This window comes from Tripterygium wilfordii, chromosome 4 (genome assembly GCF_013401445.1).
Source record: "Tripterygium wilfordii isolate XIE 37 chromosome 4, ASM1340144v1, whole genome shotgun sequence".
NCBI classification, from domain to species: domain Eukaryota; kingdom Viridiplantae; phylum Streptophyta; class Magnoliopsida; order Celastrales; family Celastraceae; genus Tripterygium; species Tripterygium wilfordii.
Window position 1 is genome coordinate 806,962 of NC_052235.1, and position 14,987 is coordinate 821,948.

General features: G+C 38.7%; 3 protein-coding genes across 4 annotated transcripts; all 3 read left to right on the top strand.

The window, feature by feature from the left end:
• The first annotated feature begins 2,985 nt into the window (after positions 1-2,985).
• Positions 2,986-4,136, top strand: LOC119996763. Its single transcript, XM_038843527.1, has one exon. It carries the CDS (start codon positions 3,102-3,104, stop codon positions 3,714-3,716), a length of 615 nt encoding a protein of 204 aa, XP_038699455.1. The 5' UTR covers positions 2,986-3,101; the 3' UTR covers positions 3,717-4,136.
• A 1,759-nt stretch (positions 4,137-5,895) lies between these two features.
• On the top strand, positions 5,896-11,209 carry LOC119996762 (calcium uptake protein, mitochondrial-like). Of its 2 annotated transcripts, none has more exons than XM_038843526.1 (7): positions 5,896-6,338; positions 6,431-6,498; positions 7,055-7,278; positions 7,463-7,546; positions 8,492-8,705; positions 9,798-10,094; positions 10,187-10,322. In XM_038843526.1, exons 1-7 carry the CDS (start codon positions 6,005-6,007, stop codon positions 10,286-10,288), a joined length of 1,323 nt encoding a protein of 440 aa, XP_038699454.1. In that variant the 5' UTR covers positions 5,896-6,004; the 3' UTR covers positions 10,289-10,322. The 2 variants fall into 2 exon arrangements, with proteins under 2 accessions (XP_038699454.1, XP_038699453.1); XM_038843525.1 differs by lacking the exon at positions 10,187-10,322 and adding an exon at positions 10,329-11,209 and having other exon boundaries at positions 5,913-6,338.
• A 248-nt stretch (positions 11,210-11,457) lies between these two features.
• Positions 11,458-14,811, top strand: LOC119996761 (protein PHOX1-like). The gene is made up of 3 exons (XM_038843524.1): positions 11,458-13,797; positions 13,896-14,008; positions 14,418-14,811. The coding sequence occupies exons 1-3, from the start codon at positions 11,988-11,990 to the stop codon at positions 14,493-14,495; spliced, it is 2,001 nt and encodes a 666-aa protein (XP_038699452.1). The 5' UTR covers positions 11,458-11,987; the 3' UTR covers positions 14,496-14,811.
• Positions 14,812-14,987: the final 176 nt, after the last annotated feature.

Below are 14,987 nucleotides of genomic sequence, written 5' to 3' on the forward strand. Positions count from 1 at the left end.
AAGATTGAACATTTTATAATTTGATCACTCAAAGTTCAAATATTCAATATGGTCACTAGAAGTTTTTATTTGTTTCAATATAATCACTCGATCAGAATTATCACATTTCGATCAATCAAAGTGTTTATATGGCGTGTTGACCGTTAACTGCTTTGCTTGTGTGGCGTGATACTTGTCAAATGGAAAATAAGTATTCAAAAAAATCACAAATGCAAAAATCAAAACTAAAATAAAGATTTAAATAAAAAATTACCAACGAAAATAGATTATGGATTATCCTTTCAAACCTGCATATCTATTCATATCCTTCTAAACCCATATACTGAAAACCCTCCACCACCACCACAAGAGTCTTCTTTTACTACTTCGGCCTCAAGAGCTTTAGTCCTTTCAGATACAGAGGGAATCAGGTCTTCTATGGAACCCAACCATTACTTCACAAGATATCCCCCTGTCACTATGATTCCGGGAACCCCAATTTCACCGAAAGGGAATCAGATCTTCGGTACCTACATCACTAGTTACCCCGATTAGAACAAGGAAGAGAGAGAGTTGGGGAAGAACAAAAAAGTGTGGTTGTTGCAGATCTGGTTTTATATTCCATGTAAGCAAATAAGTTGACCGAAATTCTCAAAATCTGCCCGAGTGTGTAGTTTGGAACGAATTCAAACTTTATGTTACCTAATTGAAACGTTTGAACATTCAATGATTAAATTGGAATTTCACGAATCTTTCGATGATCAAAAGTGATATTAACCCTAGACCCGTTTGCAACTTTAGTTGATAGACATATAATTATATAGGACATTTTTTTGCGCTTTGAAAAAAAAAAAAAACTAACGCAAAAGCTAACATGAGAGGGTTGCTCACATTCCACTTTACCTCCAAGGTGGTTGTAAGTTAGTGTCCGCCATTCTTTCCAACCATCTCCCTTCATGTTATTGTCTCAAACCAACCACTTGTAACCTTCTCAACTGCCACCCAATTTTAGTTACTCTTTTCAGAATGTTATTTTGTTTTGTTATTGCTAACTGTGAACGACATCTTACTTACGATGTTTAAATATGAGCCTAAATTTTGACTGATTAATCCGTGAGTATTTAAATTTTCACCCCGACGACGAGATAAATTAGACTAAACGCATGATCACAAAGATGTTACTCGTATTGAGAATCTAACTCAAGACTCTCATTTTGTTTCTTCTTCCTTAAGTTCAATGCTTTTTGTGATCAAGTGTATGTTTGTTTTTTGTCCAAGTTCTTATCCATAACTCATCAAATTAGAACAAATTAAGTCATACTCAATGACAACTTGACCATACCAAAAATTCAAAGCATCAACCAGCTTTTCTCATCAAATATTTGCGTTATATTAACCCAAAAACAATATCCATTATTACTATATATGTATCAATTTATAAAATCACGTTACTTTATAAGTCAAAATCATTACCACAGCTGTCATATATTAATTAATAAGCAATAATATTATTATTTTCATTGGGTTTTACAACTTATAGATGAGGCCTTCGACATTGTTTTCTTAATTATTAATTGTTAATTGCAATTGTGAGAAGTTAAAAATGTCATATATAATGGTTCTAGTGTCTTCAGAGTTTTAAATTATCTTACATTTTGGATGATAAATACAATCAACAGGTCCGGATCTTTAAAAAAAAATATATTACGTGTACTAAGTCCAGGGCTCCATGACATCTAGGTGAGGACGTGCAAGGATTTCATTGGCTAAAATATATGAATATATTTACATATATAACCTTCTCTCCAATGATATCTAACCACGCCTATTTATATAATGAATTATTCCAAGTTGTTGATTAATCTAATCTTCCCAAGAGGTGGCAGGTATTCCTTACCAAAAAAAAAAAAAAAAAAACCCCATCTAATAATACGTAGAAAACTATAATGCAATACAAAGTTGATCACCTTAAAAAATAAATATAGTACATTCACCTTAGCTGTCTTTTTCCGTATGTCTTCGTTTAAATGATAGTCTAAACGTGAATCTCTGTGGAGTTCAATTGTATGAATTATGAATGTCATGAGTTCGATTATTACTGGAAACAATATTTTTGTGGTAGCACGTTAGGATTTGACTCAATTTATCATATCGTTGGGTAAGAAATTTATGTGCGTGCAGGCCTTGATGGTTTGACTTTAAGTTTATATCAAATGTTCAATTGACAAGTTTGTATAATGTTGTTATTGGTTTAAAAAAATAGTCTTCAAGTGACATTTTTAGTTTTGATTCATACAAAAGCTCCCCACAATTCATGTATTTGCTCATTTACGTAATTTTAGGAACTAGTAATTCCATTATACTAATGAACATTTAATAAGGATATTTGAAATTTCTTGGCAAGTGCAATTAGAGTGAGGTAGTACTAATTGACCCAATACCATTCTAACAATGAAGCCTAAAATGTTGAAGTCCACTCAAGCAGTCGCTTAATTAAGACCTAATACCAACCACATTAGATTGAATAACACTCAAAATATGTAAAATGTTGAGCATTAATTTTTCTAACTAAAATTATTTAGTGACATAAAAATTTGTGATTGCCGTCCCCTAAAATGCTCCTAGAAAAGTAGGACCTACTTGTTAGGACACACAAAATGTTCGTGCAATGGCACGCCGTAATTACCAACAAAGAACAGCCACAATATCGTACTTTTGCTTGCCACAGTTTCTCTAGGATCACACAAGCTGACACGCGGCAGTATCGCCAGGTTCTAGAAAAGCTGTCAGACAAACCGCTTACCCCTTTGTAGTTTTGTGGAGTCACATCATAACCAGCCGTTGGATTAGAATCCAAACTGCCTAACCCGCCCCTAGTTAAGACCGGCACTTACTTAATCATAGTTAACATAACCAGAGGAACCAAAATACAGAAAACCCAACGGTATCAACCATTAATTACAACCCTACCCTCTTCTCTCTTACCTATAAATCCAGCCTCGGAGACTCGCTAGGTTTGCCGAACTAGGCAGCGAACGGGGCCTTATAGGAGAGAAAATTCCCAAAAAGCCCATCTCATTCCTTTCAATTTTCAATTTCTACCACTTATTTTAGAATTCAAAATGGCTGTTTCATCTTCTAGAAGATCGAGCGGACCAGTCTTGCGTTCTGTATCACCGTCTGGTAGATTCCACACATCAAATACTAGTTACTCCATATCATCCTCATCTTCAGCCTTCGCTTCGTCGACAGGCTCCAGCTTCTCTTCTCCATCTTCTACTTTCTTTAACCATAGCCATCACAGATCTGCGTCTCCTACTCGTGTCAATCTTTATTCAGCTCCGCGATCCACCTCTTTTCGATTCTCAATTGATAGATCTACATCGCCTGGTCGTTCAATTGCCTTGTCCAAACAGAACAATCCGATTTCACTCCCTAAGAAAACATGTATGTGCTCTCCAACGACGCATCGGGGGTCGTTTCGTTGCAGTCTGCATAAGAATATTAGTAGTAATAACGGTAACAATAATTCTTCTTCTTATCCGTCAAATCGGTTGAATATGCGGAGATCGGCGATGACGAATTCGCTAGTGAGGATCGGCGGAGTTGAAGGAGAGTGGGTGAGAAGAGCGTTGACGGCTCTGATTCGCCCTTCTTCACACCAACAGAGAAGAAGAGCAGCGTTCCAGCCTCGGCAGAGTCGGCTTTCAGTGATGTCCAAAGCCGAGGATCTTTAATTCAGGTTGGTTCGTTTTTCCTTTTATCCTCTCAGACGCCTTCACCGGTGACGATTTTGAATGGTTCGTGGCCAACATAGGCATAACTCGGATCTTGGACCGATTCGACTCGGAGGATCTGGATCTGGATCTGGATTTGGATTTGGATTTGGACCGAGTCCAACGAGGACGAGTTTTACAGATGTGCGGCGGCAGTTAAGTTGCGGATGAGTTCTGCCTTGAATACGGCTAGTTTTTTGGGTCTCTCCTAGCTTATTTTGTGGGACAAGTTCGAAGAGAAAACCCTGTTTGTACATAGCAATTACTATGCAAGGAGATTTCGGATATTGACTAATGCAAGAACCAAATTAGTATAAAGAATTAATCAATATCATCATTGAAAATATGAACTCCGATTAATTCTGCCTTTATTTTAAGTAATTAATTAGTAAAGCGTCGTTTGTTTGGTATGGCCATCGCTGGATGATTTGTGAGGTTCAATCCATCCGTGTACTCTGCAGTCTGCAGCGTTGGGTTATCCGTTATGCGTGCCGTCATATGAACTTCCATCGTCCTTGAAAGTTTCGTTCACTTTCACTGTACCGTTGCCTCCGTCTGTTACGTTCGTCGTTATCGTTTTCCGATTTCGTTCTCTGTTGCGAGGTACGTTCTTTTCTTATTTTTGTTATATTTTCTTTATTTTTTAAGTTTATTTTATTTACATTTTTTTGTTTTGTTTCGGTTATGATCTTCTATATTTTTCTGCAGGCTCCTGTTATTTGCACTGATCCGGAACAATTACTTTTGGCAGAATGGACAACTGGAAATTTGAAATTTTGACAAATAGAACTATATGAGTCCTCTAGAGACAGATTCCCTTTGCTTGTGGATCCTCGCGCGAGTTAATAATATTTGGAATTGGAATAATTACATATTAATATTGAATAAATAATATATTCTAAATTATTTTGAAATAAAAAGGTTCCTAAAATAGATCTGCAAGTATTGTCCCTTTGATTTGTGGGGGGAAGAACCCAAGAAGGAACCTTGTAAGTAAAGAATATGAACCACAGTGGAATGAAATTATGGAAGTTGGGGTAGATCACGGGACAGCTGGGCTTATCAAAATCAGCCACAATGTGAAATATTCGAGGACCCCTTTCGAAAGATTGGTATAAAAAAAGAAAGAGTGTGTGTGTGGGATGATGAATTTAGTAGAGCAGCCTTGCAGGCATATCACACAAAATGAACATGCCAGAGGTAAACTGGCAAAGTAAGACGTCATTAATGGAGGGAATTTCGAAACTTTGAACTATACGGAAATCGGATCTGACTCAAGTTTAGTGCAATCATCTTGGGTTATACACAAACCTTGAGAAAAAAAAGGGTTTTTATTCCAATCATGAATCACCTATCCGCCACCACCCAGAGTTTTCTTTTAATTTGCGGAATCAATGCCGCTGACCCAGTGACAGCTGTATGTGTACAGAGATAGTGCAGTAGGACCACTTCACAACAGCCCAACAACCCTATGCCTGAAAGAGAAAAGGCTAATGAGGTTTATTCGGTTTTAGTTATATAAAAGTTACGGGAACGTTCATATTTAATACTTGAATAACCAACAAAAAAATACTTGAATAACCGGAAAACAAAAAACCAGTTTTATAGCGGCAGTTGGGGACGCATGTGATGGATGGTCTTATGAAGAGTATGCACGGGACCTGACCATTCCTCTGTGCTGCCACAAGACGGGACCGAAACATGGTTCCCCATTCCACGTGACGAGATAAGATAGAGGTTTCGGTCTTTCAACACCTGTCAACTTTCATTGGAACTGGATAAGATACATGGATAAGATTTAAGAAGTTGATATGGTTTACACTGCAAGACGCCAAAAAGGAAGTCGGTTGGGATGGCCCTTTTGTCAGAGAGTGCTAGAGACGTGAATGAACCAAGTGGTCCAAGTAGCCTTTTATCAGGCCCAACCATGTCGGCAGGGTACTCGGCTGGTTCTATCAGTCAAAATTAAGGCCCAAGAGGGACCTTCGTGTGACTAGGTCCCTAAATATTCACGGTTCACTTCACCAAACGTGGGTCTAGGGCCTAGGCGTCCCTTGTATTAACCCATCGCGTCCCATAAACTATGGGCGCCCAAAGTCTTCTAAACGGTACCGTTTTTCTTTTCTCCTCCTCCGTCTCCGTTTATATACAAATCAAACAAATTCCAAAATATCTAACTCGTCATCCGCTTTCAGTTTCCAAATCTGTAACTGCACCGTCGAGGCGTCGCATCGCAAGTTGAGCTCACTATGCAGGCTCTAACGTCCCTCGAAAGATCTGCACCGTCAATCTTCCGACTCTCCTCAATACAACGGTTTCAGTCCCGCCAAGTCTCCAACTCCCCGTCGCTTCCATCTTCGTCGTTGACTTCAATCAATGACGCCGATAAGCAACAGAACACCGGTTTTGGTACTTTCACGAGATGGTTTTCGGGGATCGGAGTCATATCTGGTCTTGGATTGCTATATTGGTCAAATACTGACTCTCCTTCCGATTTTGGATTTGGATATGTTAAGAATTCGGTGATAATCAATACTCGGAAACTTTCGCTTCCTGAAAGTAGCTCAAGCTTTCTCTTCGGAGGTTATTAGTCTCTTCTTGTCATTATCGTCCTTATTTAATGAATGAGAGAACATTGGCCTTGCAATGTTAATTTTTTTTTTCTTTGATTGCAGATGATTATAGGAGAAATATTTTCTTTAAATATGAGAAGCGTATAAGGTTGCGGAGCCCGCCTGAGAAGGTAGTTACAAACTAATTGTGTGCATTATGACAATGATGAATGATCATCTAAGATTTTTTTAAATTTGCAATATTGACCTTTTGTTATCATTGATGTTCCAAGCAGTTTTGTCTTATGGCGATGTGATTTAGGGACTGTTTAGTTACAAAATCAGTTTCAATTCTTTTATAGAATGCTCCTTATAAGACCCTACTTTGGTCGCTGAAGAAACTAAAAACGAAAAAGAGGTGATATCGAATATTTTTTAGAATCTCATTTAGGGAAGAGTTAATAATCATTTGATGGAGAGTGATAAGGGGACTTTAAACATCTTGTAGATACCAAGCATGGAGGAAGGAATGTGTATTGATGGGTAAAAAACTGTATAGTATAGTAGCTAAGAGTGACCACCAAAATACAGTATCTTTAAGGTTTATGCTTTGCTCTGTAACTTATCGTGTTAATTGGGAAAATGGAGTTTAGTACCGATGTGTAGGGCGCATTGCTTAGTATATTAGATTAAATTTTATCCACATTAAATATTTCTTTGACAATTTGTTCCTCCTTTACACTGAAGGTTTTTGAATACTTTGCATCTTTTCAAACATCAGAAGGAAAACTACTTATGAAACCAGCAGATTTGATGCGAGCTGTTGTTCCTGTTTTTCCACCATCTGAATCACACCTTGTTAGGGATGGATATTTAAGTGGCGAAAGGAGGCCTGGCGAGTTAAGATGTCCACCTTCAGAATTTTTTATGCTATTTGACGTCAACTGTGATGGACTTATATCTTTCCAAGAGTGAGTTGCCAATATGAGTTTATTCTATGAAATCAAATTCTACGTTCCTTATGCACTTCTTGTATTTGTTTTTGGCTCAAAATCACCCTTGTTTCTGTTTACTTTGTACTTTTTAGTTAAATATTCAATTTGCATCTTTTCAAGTTATGGAGGATAAAGCTTTAATATTTTTTTTTTGTCACAGGTATATCTTCTTCGTGACTATACTCAGCATCCCAGAGTCAAGTTTTTCCGTGGCTTTCAAAATGTTCGACATCAACAATAATGGGTCCGTATCACAACTTTGCACAATCTAGGTTTCTAGGCTTTTTCTTTCCTACCATTTTTCCTGGGTCAAGAGTGAATTATTAAAAGGAACACCTTTATCTGTTTGATTCGATTTTATGAGGTCAGTTTTAGCAATTAGGCTTCAATGTTTTGAAACTTTGCATTGCTGATTTCATGGAATGCTGAGAATTAAACTATAGAGGGAAGATCGCTTTACCAGAGATTTGTCTGAGCAGGAATCTTCATGCACACCTGCATTATATATGTCCTGGGCTGTAATGTCACATGCTTTCACATCTTATTTAAGAAAACAAAAGAATCTGAAATTTTGAAAATTTTCCTTGCACATGGTAGATATTTGTGCAGGAGGAGTAACCTCTTGTCTTCAATTATTGCCCTCGGCAAGTGCACATATTTTTTTTCCATCTCTCCTTAAATGGCTTTCTCCTGAAGGATCTGGGGAGCTCTCTCACATATTGCCACTGAAGACTATTCTATTGTGTCTGATAGTTCATTCCCATGCACGCCTAGTACACATATGATAGTTTGTCTATATTGTTGTCTTGTGAAATTTAAAAAAGAATAATCTTGAAACTTTTACCATGAGGAACGAGTATATGGGAACATCTGTTGGATTAGAAGTGCGTTGTAATACAGCCATCAATTCAGCCTCTTGTTTTCCAATCTCTTTCCCATGTTTCCTCTGTCAATTTTCTTTCCTACCGATTGCATTAGTTACTGACATCACTTGATTACACTGACCGAAGTTTTGAACTAGGTCTAGTCAAGGAACTAAATATGTGAAACACATTGCTTTGCTTGAAGTTTAGGAACCACTAGATAGTTCCGATTTAACTGAGTGGTATAACCGATAAGTGCTCTATCATATTTTTGTACAATTACTTGACTAAGATGCTGGTAAGTGACCTTTTATCTCGATGTACAGGGAAATAAGCAAGGAAGAATTCAAGAAAGTGATGGCTTTGATGCGATCTCATAACAGACAAGGGGCTTTTTACAGGGATGGTCCTAGAACTAGGTTAAAGTTTGAAGGTTCTGTGGAGAATGGGGGTTTGATGGAGTACTTCTTTGGCAAGGATGGAAAGTCTTGCCTTAAGCATGATAATTTTGTTCAGTTTCTGAGGAAGTTGCAAGATGAAGTAAGCCTTCGCTCTCTTTTTCTTTTCCACATTGAGATGTATTTTGCCTGCTCGAATATCTTAAGATTTATTTGGTGTTTTTGATGTTGTTGCACTGATTTTATTGCGGCGATATTTTTTTCATAATGTTAATGATGATGTTTTACCATCACACGTGTTTAGTCTGAAGTCAGTGTGCCAAAGTTGCCAGCTCTAAAGTTGAGTTTCATTTGAGGACTGAGAATGACGTGAGTAAGAGCGGACATCTCTTTGGTAAGAGGGTTGCCATGGTGACATATGACCCTACAGTACTGGTTCGATTGTTGTTGACCAAACAGTAGTGATTAGAATTTAAACTTCTATCTTCCATGAGTTGATAAACAAATAGTGTTCATCAAAGTATGCAGCAGCAGTATACAATCTAGAATCGGTCACCCTTTTTATATTGAAAAAAGAGGTGTTCGTCAGTGAGTAAAAATCACCAGCAAATGTGATATGCTGTTAGTCCCTAGGAAGTAGGAAGTCAATGTTAAAATAATAAACATGTGCATGATCTTTTGTGAATTTCCAGTGAATGCCTTAGACCCCTTTTTATTCCTCTAAACTATATGAAGACCATTTTTTGTGTTTGGCTGTGAACAGATATGTCTACAGCCAGTCTATGTCTTGTTGTAATATCAGCACTGCAGCTCCATCTCCATGATAATTATCTGATTGCCGCGGAATGAGGTTGGTCAAAATAGGTCTTAGATTGTGACTTCAAGTAGATTTTAGTAGTATACAATATTTCATGGAATTAGTTGTTTTCTTTTCCTGCGCTCTAAACAATCATGGTATGTAATTTGAAGGTGAAGTTAGTTGTTTTGTTGTGTTCATGTCATTCTTGTTTGCATAAGGTCATGCTAGGTGGGGTATCTGATACCCTCGACGCCCCAACCATCACCATCGTCACCACCACATAAATCCCTTGACTTCGTATTTATCTCATTCATGGTCGTCATGGTCGTTTTTGGATTTGTTATCCATGCGTTTTTACTGCTCTACTTTGCCTATTTATCTCTCCTTGCTCAGATCTTTGGGCTAACTTCAATCTCAAACGATTCTTTTTGTTAGATTATGATATTGGAATTCTCACACTATGACTACAAGCGACAAGGGACCATATCAGCTAAAGATTTTGCATTATCCATGGTAACCTCTGCTGATATGAGCCACTTAGACCGTTTGCTTAACCGAGTTGATGAGTTGAATAATAAGCCTCGTCTTAGGGATATACGCATTACACTAGATGAATTCAGGAGTTTTGCGGAGCTACGTAAAACGTTGCAACCATTATCCTTGGCTCTTTTCAGTTATGGGAAAGTCAATGGCCTGCTAACTAGGATGGACTTTCAGCGAGCTGCATCCCACGTAAGACTTGGCTTTGTTTCATGGTTTGATTACATTTCCTCTTTTCTGGATATCTATAATTTTTTACTGAATTATTTGTGTTCTCTTTCTAGTTTGAACGTGTTGGTAGTATTCCATGCATGTTGTTATTCATCATCGTTTGGCTTTGGATGTATTTTATTCAATCGATTCAAACTGCCTATTCCATCATTTGAGGCTTTTGGATTTGTTTATTAAGATCTCTGCAAATATCAGGTGTGCGGCATATCACTTACTGACAATGTGGTTGATATTATTTTCCACGTCTTCGACTCAAATTGCGATGGAAATATAAGCTTAAAGGAGTTTGTAAGAGTTCTACACAAACGTGAAAGGGATATTACTCGGACTGTAGACTCGGGAGTCATGGGACATCTATCCTTCCGCTAGAGTTATGCACGTGACTGCTCCATCATAAAGTTGCTTTTGTAATCCACATTGTGATGCTACCCTGAAAGAATGCTTCTTCCATCTCTGGGTACTCCAACTAGTCAAATTCAGCAGTTGAGTTGCCTTGCAATTTGGAAGAGACGGAAGGTTTGGACTCCGCAGCTTTTGGCTGAACCAGAACAAGTGTCTTGTCCGTAGCATGTTAATAGCTCTTTTCAGTTGAGTTCAGTCTTGAGATTTACACTATCTACTTCAGGAGAATCCGAATCTGTGGCAGAGTCTAACAACACACTACTTTATCAAAGTGAATTGCAGGGGAGGGTGCGGTGGCTGATATTGCACAAGTTAAGGCACTAACAGGAGGATCATCCGAATTGCGGTTGTTATGCAGCTTGTGGTCGATATATGCCTCTTGTGGGCATCAGTCTGTTAGATTTTTGTTCTCTTTCATACCCTTCTCCTGTATTCATTAGAGGATGTCTTCCGTTATTGTTCTGAAAGTTGTATAGGTTGACTGTGGATGGACTAGTCGTCTTGTAGATTTGTTGCCCATAATGTGTCATGTTCATCTGTCGGCCATTACTTGGTGAGTTGTTTTAGGTTAAGTTACCTTAATAGATTAAGGAAACATACGGTTGTTGCACCTATGCTTGGTAGATTACGGGGTGCAAGCTATCAACCAAGCCATACGGTTCTTCTTGGATCCATGATTCCCATCCAGATTTTATTAGAATTTTTAATTGCACTATAATTAGTCTACATGTCTTATATTAATCAAAATACAAGTCGGTAATTGGATGCTTGCCCTTCTGGCCGGACCCCTAGGCTACTTTTGATTTTCTTTCAGATTGCAATAAAATCATGTTCATGGGCAAACATGTATTATTCATTGTGTAATGCAGTAACTGATAGTCTAATAAGCTAATTAGTAATCAGGAAAGTGAAGCAACGCGCTTTAATGGGACAATGGGGCCTAGCATTTCCGCTGACAACGTTGACATTCTGTTTTGGCAGGATGAAACCTAGGAGAGAGAAAATCGCAGAAATGTCTCTCTACTCACCGATTCCGCCATTAACGAACAGAACATCCAATTAAAGCTCAATATTTTCTTGATCTATATTGGAAATCGGAGTTTTAAAATTCAAAATTTCTGTCTTCTTGTAGGGGGCTTTCTCTGGTTTCTCACAAAACTTGAACCGTCAGCTTCCATGGGAAAGCCCATCGGCAAGAAGAAGACTCAAAAAAGCCCGGCATCACCAAAAACCGGTAATATCAACAGCAAGTCAACTAAACCTTCGGCCGATCGAACCTCGAAAGCGTTCGATGAAGATACGGCGATCTTCATGGCTATGTCTCAGGAGCTCAAAGAAGAAGGTAACAGACTATTTCAAAGAAGGGACCATGAAGGTGCCATGTTAAAGTAGGAAAAGGCCGTCAAGCTTCTTCCTCGGAACCACATCGATGCCGCCTATCTACGCTCCAACATGGCCGCTTGTTACATGCAGCTTGGCCTCGGTGAGTACCCTCGAGCCATTAACGAATGCAATTTAGCCCTAGAAGTGTCGCCCAGATATTCCAAAGCGTTGTTGAAGAGAGCTATGTGTTATGAGGCTTTGAATAGATTGGATTTGGCATACAGGGATGTTAGTAATGTTTTGGTTATGGAACCCAATAATCTATCTGCGTTGGAGGTCCTAGAGAGTGTTAAGAAGGCCATGAGCGAAAAGGGTATCAATGCTGAGGACTATAAAGTTGAGATAGCTGGTGCTACGCAATTGCGTCAGGTGGTGAAGGAGAAATTGAGGAAAAAGAAGAAGAGTAGTGGTAAATTGGAGGGGAAGAAAGAGGAACAGGAAGATAAGGCAGTTGTGGAAGAGAAGAAGGTTGCTGTTGTTAAGGATATTGTTCTGGAAGAGAAGGAGGTGACAAAGAATGTTGAAGAAGAGAAGGAGGTGATTAAGGATGTTGAGGAAGAGAAGGCGGTTACGAAGGACGTTGAAGAAGATAAGGAGGCGGCTAAGGATGTTAAGGAAGAGAAAGTGATTACCAGGACAGTGAAATTGGTGCTTTGTGAGGATATAAGGTGGGCACAATTGCCGTTGAATTGCAGTATTAGGTTGGTGAGGGATATAGTGAGAGATAGGTATCCGGGTTTGAAGGGTGTTCTTGTTAAGTATAGGGATCAAGAAGGTGATTTGGTGACAATTACTACCACGGAGGAGCTGAGATTGGCTGAGTTTTTGGGTGATTCTCGGGGTTCACTTAGGTTGTATGTTACTGAAGTTAATCCAGATCAAGAACCATCTTATGAGGGAGCAGGCCTTGAGAAGGAGGAGAAAGTGCACACACTAGACGAGAAACCAAAACCAAGTGATGTCGTCGAGAATGGGAATATGCAGAATGGTGTAGAAGAAGGAAAAGGGTCAACTTGCATTGAAGACTGGATTGTCCAGTTTGCACGGTTGTTCAAGAACCATGTTGGGTTTGATTCTGACTCATATTTAGACCTTCATGAGCTTGGCATGAAGTTGTACTCAGAGGCTATGGAGGATACTGTTATTACTGAAGATGCCCAGGAACTTTTTGATATTGCTGCAGATAAATTTCAAGAGATGGTGGCTTTGGCATTGTTCAATTGGGGAAATGTTCACTTGTCCCAGGCCCGAAAGCAGGTGTTCTTACCAGAGGATGGATCTAGAGAAGTGGTGCTTGAGCAGATTAAGACTGCATATGGGTGGACGCATAAGGAGTATGTGAAGGCAAGAGTAAGATATGAAGAAGCACTGAGAATCAAACCTGACTTCTATGAAGCTTATCTTGCACTTGGGCAGCAGCAGTTTGAGCAAGCAAAACTTGTTTGGTACCATGCAACTGGAACCAATATTGATTTAGAGAGTGCGGCTTCTCAGGAGGTCCTTGAGCTTTATAATAAGGCAGAGGACTGCATGGATAAGGGTATGCAGATGTGGGAGGAGATGGAGGAGCGGCGACTAAATGGGCTATCCAAGTTTGGTAAATATAAAGCTTGGTTACAGAAGATGGGATTGGATGGACTGTTTGAAGACATATCTCCAGACGAAGCTGCAGATTGTGCTGCAAACGTGAGTTCACAAGTATATCTCCTGTGGGGTACCTTGCTGTATGAACGTTCTGTTGTGGAATACAAGCTAGAGCTGCCGACTTGGGAAGAATGTTTAGAGGTAGCAGTTGAAAAGTTTGAACTCGCTGGTGCTTCTCCAACAGATGTAGCTGTTATGATAAAGAACCATTGTTCCAATTCAACAGCACTGAAAGGTAAACTACAAAATTTGTTCGTTGGGGTCGGGTTATATTTCTTTTCATATGCTGCAAAATTTATATCAAACATTTGATCACTCTCGTCATATTTGCAGGTTTGGGGTTTAGAATCGATGAAATAATACAGGCTTGGAATGAAATGTATGATGCTAAGAGATGGCAGATTGGTGTCCCATCTTTCCGGCTAGAGCCATTGCTCCGTCGGCAGGTTCCAAAAATTCATCACATTTTGGAGCATGTTTGAGTTTTTTTTTTGCTGGTGGGGAGTTCTTCAGGGGCTGAAGAAATCCTTCAACCATTGTTACTTCAACTGCGTGGTCTTCAATTAAGATAGGTAAAAATTTGTTATTCTTTTATATGTGTTTTGACTTGTTAGTGAAGTGGCACAATTTATTTATAACCTCAAAAACATGAACTGTTGATGTTAATAGCTAATTCAGCATGTTGGTTTTACAATTCTAAAGGGATCCATGTTTAGGGTTGCTCATATTCAAGAGGTCGTTAGAATCGTAGAAGCAGAAGTGTTCCCTTTCAAACTGTTTTTAGTCGTTCTAATAGAGCTGAGATTTTGACAGACATATCGTACTAAGACATTTTGTTTTTCTCTCTGATTGCAGTTCTCTTTTTTTTGTCCATGTTGGACTTGTTTTTTGCTTTGGGAGCGAAGAACAAAGGGTGTACAAGTGTGTATCTGAAAAAGCTTGCAAATTTTGACGTAAAGTCGGTATAGTTATAGCAAAACCTTCCCCCATTTAGGGGTTGGGGGTATTCTTTTATAGAGTGATTGAAGTTGTATGTAGTTTGGGTGATGGGTATATGATTTCATTTGAATTATTAATTATCATCCTGTTTTTTCATAAATAGAAGGGCATTATTTGTTGTAGATTGTCAGCATTCTCAATTATGCAAGTTTCTTGGTTTTGTATGCCATAAACTGGTGTCTATTAGTGTATTTCACTTTCTTTTTGGGTTGGGCATCTGTGCAACCCAAGATAATTGATTGTTTGCTCTCTCATCTTTCTTAGGATTTCAAACTCACGCCTTTACAATAGCACTTTTGGCAAATGAAATTAAAATTCAACTGGTGTTCTTATTAAAATGCTATTTTGCACACTTGCATTATTGATGAGCAAAACAATTGGACCAGGGAGTATCCGTTAACATCGATTCCGATACCACTTATTAAA